A 9,262-nucleotide genomic window follows, 5' to 3' on the forward strand; every position below is an offset into this window, starting at 1 on the left:
GCAGGCAGGACTAGATCTGGAGAGAGATTTTGACCCAGAGCAGCTGGATTCTCTGCTAAAGCAGTGATGGGAGGCACAATGACCCAGACACTTTACGACACTGCCAGCGAGTGAGTCACGAGCCCTGCGTCCCTGCTCCTGCTGTCCTTCACAGACTAAGAATAAGCTTTAGCAATGTAAAAAGTCCAGCCAGAGGCTAGCAAGTGTGATTCCTACCAGCATGATGTGGCTCCTGGAAGCACAGTAGACTTCGTGGTTACACTGGGCAGACAGTACGGAGGAGCCATATGTTACGGTCATTGCTGCAGGAATTTCTTCTCAGCTGGGTCAGTTTTTCCATCATTAATGCAGCCCATACTTTAACAGCCCTTGTGCATATAGTTAGGGTGTTTCACCAGCACAGCAATCACCGCATCTATGAATAGACCTGGTTTGTGGCCAGGGCCCATAGTGCTGCTTACAGACCCACTCTTGCTGGGCACCAAAGCATTTGATGTCTCAAAGCATACTCTATCCTGGCCCATCAGCAGATCAGTACCTACCACAGGCTGCCAGACCTCCAAGCCAGTCTCAGCCTCTTGGGTTATACGTGTGTTCATGAGATATTAGGACTAGAGGGGAATGCCAACTGATTCTAAGATGTGCCAGATGAGACTATTAGCAGCTCATAAAAGCTCACATTTTCACATGTTAATGCACTGGGTTTGTCTTGAAATATCAAATCACAGAGATGTAAACGGGAAATGCACAAGAGCATCCTTCCTTACTATGTTCAGCTTTTGCAGATGACTCCTTACTGTTCTGCTGTGCATGGTCTACTCTTGATGATCAGGGTTTTGTGGTATTGCCATTTTACCTAATTAATTGCTGCTTTATTTCTGTTCCCAGTGCTTCCTTTCTGATGACCACCAGTGGTATTTAGCTGTGTTATATGAATGCTGTAATACTTCCTCACTAAAGAGGAAAAAAGCTCCCAAACATTCCTTCCACCGAAGAGATAAAGTGGTCTCGTTAAGAGAAAGTAACTCAGGGCTGTGTCCCTGCAGGGCGCAGCCAGGCTGGTCAGGGAACTTGGATGCTGTGGGAGAACTTGTGAGAGGGACGGGGCAGGCCTCCAGATAGCCATGGCCACTCGGCCTTGCGTAGTGCTTCCAGCAAGGGACTGAGGAGCCCTTCACAAACAAGTCTGCAGAACCTCACAGCCGGGCGGTGAGAGGCGACTCGTCCCAGGCAGCCCACCCAGGGGCAAGAAACTGGTCCCTGGTGGGACAACCCTGCTCCAGCCGCAGAGTGTCCCGCTCCCGCATCCAGCACCCCTCCCTTGGCTGAACCCAGCACCAAGGGGCCTCCTGACTCCGGGCGCAGAGTGCACGTGGTGCCACGGGCCCCGGGGCCAGCTCAGCTCTTTCCCACCATCCCAACTCTCCAGACACCACCCGAGTGTATCCATTCACATCCAAGTAATGGCCACCCAAGGCCCAAAGAAGTGTGGTTAGCGCATGTCTCATCACTCTGCCACCTTGTCACCACAGGTATGTAAGGTCCTGTTTCCAAAATTTCTGGTGCTTGGGATATGCCTCTTTGGATTATAACTGGCAGCGTTCAGCAGATACCCCCTGCCCCATGCCTGCAGCACAAAGATGGCTCAGGATCTTGTCACTGAGGACCGCTCACTCCTGCCACCCTCCAAAACCAGCTGCGGAGGAGGGGACAAGCAAAGTGCAAGCACTACCATTGCCACGGGGCACTTCCATCACACTCCCAGCACTCCCCTTTGGGACCACTGGTTTGAGGACAGACAGGGATGTATTTACTTACAAGCATACGTTTGCAGTAATGGAACAAAGCTATAGAAAGCTACAAGAGAACACACTTGTATGGCTATCCTTGACAATAGGGCACTGCTTTACCCAGTCCAGCACCTCCATTAGCTTGTAAAGCTGACTAACTTTTGCAACCATCCAGCAAACTCTGGAGGGTCGTTAGAGCTACACTTTTCCTGCTTCTGTCATTCAAGAAGGCTACTCAAATCTCCCCAGAAGGCCCTGCCCAGGCCTCTTGCAGCCACCCACACCTTAACTCTGAGGGAAAGAACATTTCTCTGCAAACCCCGTGTGGGGACCGCCCTGGCTAAGACAGACAACACAAAAGGGGAAGAAGCATCCAACCCAGTTTTTTTTGTTCTACCCCTTCTCCAGCAGTTCCCCTCCTCTTCCTTCCTCTTCAGTGTTGGTACAGGTGTCTGGGAACCATTTTCCATGGAAAGGGCAGTACTAGTGAAGTCATTTTTTTGCACAAGGCCTCAGAAAGTGGAGGCCCCTTAGCAAAATTCAAATGAATAAGGGCTACTTCAGAAACAATGCAGTCAGCCTTGCTAGAACACAAGAGCCATTTTCTTTCCTCTGCAGTTCCCAGGATGGAAGAAGTACTGATTTCCGGCAAAGAGAGATACATTTTCTGCTTTGAATCCCGCTGTGCTGGCCAAGGATTGCTTTGCAACTCACAGCTAGCTCAGTTGTCCAGGCAAAACAAAAGATTGCTCCTTCGCTTCATGCAAATGTCTAACCTATGCTTAAAACCAGACTTTGTGCGTTCTGGCCTTTGAAGAGAGCAGAGGGATGGGGGCAGATTACACTTTAACATTACCATGGTTGGGTGGCAGCCGGGCACTGAAAGTACAACTCTGCTTTGAGTTGAGTATCGTGACTGCACATCACAGCCTCCGCACTGCGGATGGAAAAGACACTGGAGATTTATAAGACTATAAAATACAAGGAGGAAATATTTTTCCATCCCACTGTGAGTGTTTGCTTGCCAGACTCCAAAGCAGCAGCAATATTTCAACTCCGATACAGACAGATTTCAAAAAATTGCATTTTTTTTGCAAAGCTCACTGAAGCCGAGAAAGCCACAATGCTTGTCAGGAGGCACTAAAGATAGCACATTATTTGTCATTGTTCTTTAATCAAATAATCCCAGTCGTATTTTCAAACACAGGCAGGGAGCAAACCTCATGAGAGGCACCATTTCTAAACAGATTAGGTAACTAAATCCCGCTTAGGTTAGCCGTATCTTCAGCACTGTAGAAACTCACCTTCCTGGCCGGTGTATCAGATGCCAGCTGCACAACTGGGCACCAGCATCCGTCCATATCATCCAAGGGAGAGGCCATCCCACAGCCATGGATCCAGTTCCCTGGCACAAAACACGTCCTTTCCCCTTCCTCCTGACCACAGAAAACTCTCCAAAGATCTACACTGGGAGCAGAAGGCTGTGCTGGTGCCATGGGTGGGGATGGTGCAGTGGGACAGCAGCTGTCCTCACTGTGTCCCAGCACTGTAAATCAGTGACAGTTTGAGAAGAGGAACAAGGAACAAAGCAGAAAAGCATGTCTTGGATTAGATTAAGAGGATGCCATTCTCCTTGGTGATGACCTACACCTGCAGGCCATCGAAAACGCCGCTGAGGTCTCAGCCCCTTTTGCTTCCAGCAGCTTCTCCTTCAGCCAAGGAGCAGAGACGGTCCCTCAGAGAGCCCAAGCCTGGCTCAAGGTGCAGCTGCCAGAGTGACAGAGATGCTGGTCCAGCAGACTGGGCTCTGAGGGCAACGCAGGCTGGTTGCATAAACCTCATGGATCCAAAGTCTGCAGGCATGGTCTGCCTTTAAGCAAATCCAGGACTGGGAACCTCCCGGGTTAAAAACTAGGCACCACAGATTCAAGAATTCCTAGGACATAAAAAAAAGCAATAAATGTTGGGTTCTCTTGTCTTTTTGCTTTTGAGCCATTTGGTGGTGGTGGTTGCTGACGAAGAACTTGTGTTGAAAGTAGAGGCTAACAGCTCCCTTTGAACAAAGCTCCACAGTCCTTGTTGATGGACTAACACTGGACAAGGCCTGCCCAGAAAGCTTCCATTTAGAAGATCCATTTGAAGGCTTTGTTTTCTGTAACCACATAGGCTAGAGTATTCCTTTATTTTTAACAAAGCATGATGGGAGGAGGGATCTGCAGTCACACAACTCTGGGATCTGGGGCTCATGAACTTCAAATGTTGGGAGTAACCTAAAAACAGAGGGGCTGGCCACATTGCAACCCACCAACATTTACAAGACCTTCTCCCTCCACAGCAGTGACTGCAGGGGACAAACTGGACACCAGCAGCTACTTTGAACTTGTGGGCTGGGAACTGGCTGGGAAGGTCTGTGTTGAGGACAAGCAGTGGGAAAAAATTCTGACCCAGCTAGCCCAGATGGCCCTACTCGTTCTTCTCTGAGCATCGTTTCTCATTGTTTTCTCCCCAGACGATCTAGATGCAGATGACCTCCAGCTGGACCTTGAGGAATCAAAGCTGCACCCCACTATTCAGTGCACGCCAAGCCCCGGTGAGCAGCCACGGAAACTCTTTGAACACAGCTGGGATTCTCTGAGCTTCTTTACATCCCCAGGATCCCACGACCCCTCTGCAATGTCTCACAGACATGTAGATTGGCAGCCTGAATGACTGGGCTTTGGCCAACCTGGGGACGAGTGAGGAGCTTCCATCTCCCACTCGGCTGTAGCTGCCCTCCTATGAGGAGAGGACAAGGTTATGGTATCCCTGAGCAGGAGTCCCAGGTATCACCAGCTCCTCCATCCATCAACCCGCCCACAGTCCGACTGTGGTGCTCAAGAAGTTCCTGCTCCCTTGCAAGACTTAGACTTTGTTTTGTCCCAGCCATCCCAGAATATTGCATGACAAGACCTTGTCCTTGATCTCCCAACCATACTTGCAGTACTGCAAACTGCAGGGGTAATTTGTTTCCTGAGAAAGGGAGAGAAGGGAGGTGCTGGACTGTACTCAGCCACTTTCTCCTTACTTCCATCAAAAATGTGCCAGTGGGCACAGGCTGGCTGGGACACGAGGAAGCTGCCTTCTCATTATGTCCCAGTTCACAGCTTGGTGGTGTCCTGCACAAGCACAGCTGAAGGCTGGAGAGGCCTGGCTCCATCCAGGCAGCTGTGGGACACTGGCAGGGATGGTGCTTTTGCCACTTTTCCCACTGATTTGGCTGCAAAAGAGGTGAGAAGGAACAAGATTTTAGCAGAGGGCATGCTCTGCTGTGTCGGTACAGAGGTGCTGGCTCTCTGAGGAAAGGCAGCCAAAGACCTCAATCACCTTTGAGATAAAAAGGTTTCTCAGCTTCCTCTATTTCTTTTGCTCCCTACTGCCTAAAACTTTGCCCATCCTGCTTCTGTTTTCCTTGAGCTCCTGCCCTGAGCCCCTCACTGTGACATCTGAATCCCTCCCAGAGGCAGCTCTCCCTCATTACACTGTCTCTCCCCACTCCCTTCTTTTTCCTTTGGTAAACAGTGTTCAATACCCGTCCCCTTTTTACCCCTCCATGACTTTCTCTTCTCATTCCCACTTCTCCCCATGTCCATCCTCCACCATTTCTCCTCCTGACATCCTCCCACATTCTGCTTGCCCAGCCGCCTCTGTCACTTCCCTGCCACCCCAGCTCCCTCCCTTTCTTCCTCCCTGCCTGCTGTCTCTCCCTCCTGCTCTAATACTTCATCTCATCTTGGCCATCCTCTCCGTGCAGAGATCATACAGGCAGAAACAATAAGACATCACTTAGCCAAGGTCTTCAGTGTAAGGGAAGAGGTTGGCAATGCCAGGGCTGGACACAGCATTCTGCCACCTCTCACGTCTCTCTCCACACCACGCTCACACTCTGTCCCACTGAACAGCATAGGGCAGGTGGGACATGAGAGGCAAAAGGCTCCACCATGCATAAGGTCATGGGGTGGCAATGCCAGGCTCCAATCTTTTCACATTTTAGGAGCTCCGATAATTTTCCAGTTTCTCATATTTTGCATACAACCTCTCCCTGCACCTGTTTTCTGTCCTAGACAAGACCCACAAGGAGGCCCCGGTTGGCATGCCAGAGGCATTCCAGTATGGGGATGGGATCACAGGGGAGCTGGGACAGAGCCAAGAGGCAGCACAGCTGCCAGCCTGCTGCAGAAGAGAGCAGACAATATTGCATGCTCCTTTCCAGTCCTCAGCATTCAATAGGCAAAGGGCTGGTGGTGTCAGGAGAGGGCTGGGACTGGCTGCTACTCCGAGCAGCACCTCTAGAACAGAGCAGTATATTCTGGGTATAACTTCGGGTTTTGTTTTCTTCCAGGTCCCTTCAAGCCTTGTGATCACTTGTTTGAGAGCTGGATCATCCGCCTGGGAGTCTGGGTCATCGTTCTGGTCTCGGTGCTCTGCAACGGTCTGGTCATTCTGGCTGTCTTTGCCTCTCCCAGCTACCTCTCTCCAGTTAAGCTCATCATCGGCTCCATAGCTGGAGCCAACATGCTGACCGGCATTTACTGCAGCATGCTGGCTCTCGTCGACGCCTTGACCTACGGCCAGTTTGCCAAACACGGCGCCAGATGGGAGACCGGCACAGGCTGCAGGGTGACAGGGTTCCTGTCGGTGTTTGCCTCTGAGGCTGCCATCTTTCTGCTGACGTTGGCGGCCGTGCAGTGCAGCATTTCAGCCTCCTGTGTGCGGGGCTATGGAAAGTCACCCTCCTTAGGCAAGGTCAAGGCTGCTGCCTTTTGCTGCCTGTTGCTGTCCTCTGTGGCTGCCATTCTGCCTCTCTTCTCCATTGGGGAATATGGAGCATCCCCTCTCTGCCTCCCATATCCCATCCCGGATGGGAAACCCACCACCCTGGGCTTCACTGTGGCCTTGGTGATGACAAACATGCTCTGCTTCCTGACCATCACGGGCACCTACATCCGACTCTACTGCAACCTGCTGAAGGGCGAGTTCAGCGCTGTCTGGGACTGTGCCATGGTCAAGCATGTGGCCTGGCTGATCTTCACCAACTGCCTCCTCTACTGCCCAGTGGCCTTCCTCACCTTCTCCAGCACACTCAACCTCTTCCTCATCACCCCAGAGGTCATCAAATACATCCTCCTTGTGGTCCTGCCCCTGCCCGCCTGCTTGAACCCCTTGCTCTACCTGCTTTTCAACCCCCACTTCAGAGATGATCTCCGCCTGCTGAGGCAGAAGGGCCAGGAGAAGGGGAGCTACATCCAGTCCTGTGGGGTCGATGACATGGAGAAAAGCTCTTATGACTCCACCCAGGCTCTGGTGAGCTTCTCCGACATCGACCACATATTCGAAACACCTGATTCCCTGGGAGTGCACCCCATCCTCAACAGCTACAGCTTCCCCTCCATGACGCTCGTCCCCTGCCAGCAAAGGGCGGGCACAAGGGGAAAGGAGAGGGGCTTCTCTGAGCATTGTCCCTGCCTCAGTGACAGTGAGGTGCTGATCACTTCCGAGAGCCGAGATCCGGCCGGCAGCAGCCTCCGGATAACCTTCTTCCCCTCCCCGCCCACGCCACCCTACACATCTCACTTATAAACCTCCTCTGAGTAGCCACGCCAAAGAGCCCCACACCACACACTTAGGGCCAGCCCCAGTGCCAGGTGGCCATCAAGGTGACAGCAGGCTGCTCCATGTAAAGCACCAGTACAACCCATCTACCCTCACCCCCCATCATATCTGCCTGGGCAACCGGCAACGCTCTGCCAGCTGCCTCTTGCCTGGAAGGGCTCTGACTGAGCTCCAGATACTCAGGGCTGGCCATGGGAGGTGATAAACCCCCTGGGAGAGAGCCCCACCTGCTCAGGAGATGGGTCAGGGACACCCTCCTCGTCATCCTGCAGCATCGCAAGCCAGGAGGAGCCTGCAGCAAAGCCAAGCATGTATTCTCAAGGCAGAGACATCTTAGCAAGCAAAAACCATTGCTCTGTGGCAGGAACACGTGGAAATGGTCGACTGCAATGACACAGCCACGCACAGGGACCTCAGGCCTTGTCCTGCAGGGTCCTCCACAGGTCCCACAGACCCCTTGTAATCGGCTTATGTCTGTCCCATGCCATCAACTGGAAGAGCAGCAGTGGGTTAAAAGCGGTGTGCACCTGAGGTTTGGACCACCTCCGTTTTGGGAAGCTCTGCTTCATCCACTGGGAGCCTCATGGGTTGGGTAGGACCCCCACTTTCAGCCAACACCAAGAGCTGGGGATGCTCAGCCCCTCTTCCAGTCTGACCCACAGTGTCTAACAAGGGGTGTCCGAACCCCAAGGCAGTCAATTCCAAACATTTTCCCAGAGAAACCTGTGTGCTTTGCCTGAGGTCACTCAGCAGCACCTGGCCAAGGCGCCCAAGGGAAGGCCGGGCTGCCTCCACCTCCATTGCTCCCTCCACCTTCGCACGCTGCAGCCCACCCAGGGCACTCCTGCCTGCAGACCCCCAGCTCCGGGTCAGGCTCACTGGAAATGGGGTCTGGCTCCCTCGCTGCCCCCAAACCTCACTCCTGGGGGCTGTTGGTTCTTGAGCACATCCCCCATGCAGAATAGCCTTTGTGGAGGCTGCATCCCCTATTTTAAGGGCAGCTCGTGTAGAGGGAGGGAACAGAAATCAGCCTTGTGGGATGATGGCATCAGGAGGACACAGGCCACTGGGAAGAGTCTCAAATGTGCTCCCTGCAGCTCAGGGATCACCCAAATCCATCCTCTCCATCACAAACCCTCCCACTGCCACCCAGCACAGCAGGGAGCCCCACGGTCAGAGCTCAGGCCCTGGGCAAAGCTTTGGTTCTGCTGACATTGCTGCAGCTGCATGTCATTCATTCTTGTGAGATAATAAATGAGCCCTGTTGCTGACCAGTGGCTGGCTTCTGTCCTCTTGCATGTGAAAAGCACCTTGTTGGTTCATTCTGCAGCTGGCTGCCCACCTCTCCCAGCCAACCTGGGCTGCTGTGGCCTGGATGTTGTTTGTATTGCTTGAGTGAAGACTGGGAAATTGCGGTCTGTCCACAGGAGCTGGTGCCATCCTCCCCACCCCTCTGCCTCAGAGGGAAAAGCCAAACTGCCCACCTCTATGCAGCAGAAATACACCACCAGTGTCCCTCTCCAGATCCCATGGACCAGACTCACCTGGTTGCACCCTGTGATCTTCTGGTCAGCTGTCCGGGCTTGCGAGCAGGACAGAGTCTGCTGCATAAAAGTTTAAGGACATCATATAACAGGGTGTCCCATGCAAAGACAGACTCCCCAGCCAAAGCCTAGCTCTGCTTGCCTTCTCTGCACATGAGACCTGTAGCCTTATCTCAAGAAGAAAACTTGAGAGATGAACAGGAAATCTGAGGAACGAGATCCAAAGGTTAGAGAAGAGGATGAGAGCCCCAAATTTAGTGACAAAATCCAAAGCTCTGC

General features: G+C 52.6%; 1 protein-coding gene across 1 annotated transcript in view; it reads left to right on the plus strand.

Annotated features, from left to right (window-relative positions):
- The window catches only part of LGR6 (leucine rich repeat containing G protein-coupled receptor 6), a 148,049-nt gene extending 139,454 nt beyond the window's left edge, over positions 1 to 8,595 (plus strand). The window contains exons 17-18 of the mRNA XM_009932247.2: positions 4,300 to 4,380; positions 6,169 to 8,595. Coding sequence (XP_009930549.2) covers positions 4,300 to 4,380; positions 6,169 to 7,406 — 1,319 coding nt within the window. The 3' untranslated portion in view covers positions 7,407 to 8,595. The remainder of the gene's footprint in view (positions 1 to 4,299; positions 4,381 to 6,168) is intronic.
- Positions 8,596 to 9,262: the final 667 nt, after the last annotated feature.

The sequence above is a fragment of the Opisthocomus hoazin genome, chromosome 25 (genome assembly GCF_030867145.1).
Source record: "Opisthocomus hoazin isolate bOpiHoa1 chromosome 25, bOpiHoa1.hap1, whole genome shotgun sequence".
Lineage (NCBI taxonomy): Eukaryota > Metazoa > Chordata > Aves > Opisthocomiformes > Opisthocomidae > Opisthocomus > Opisthocomus hoazin.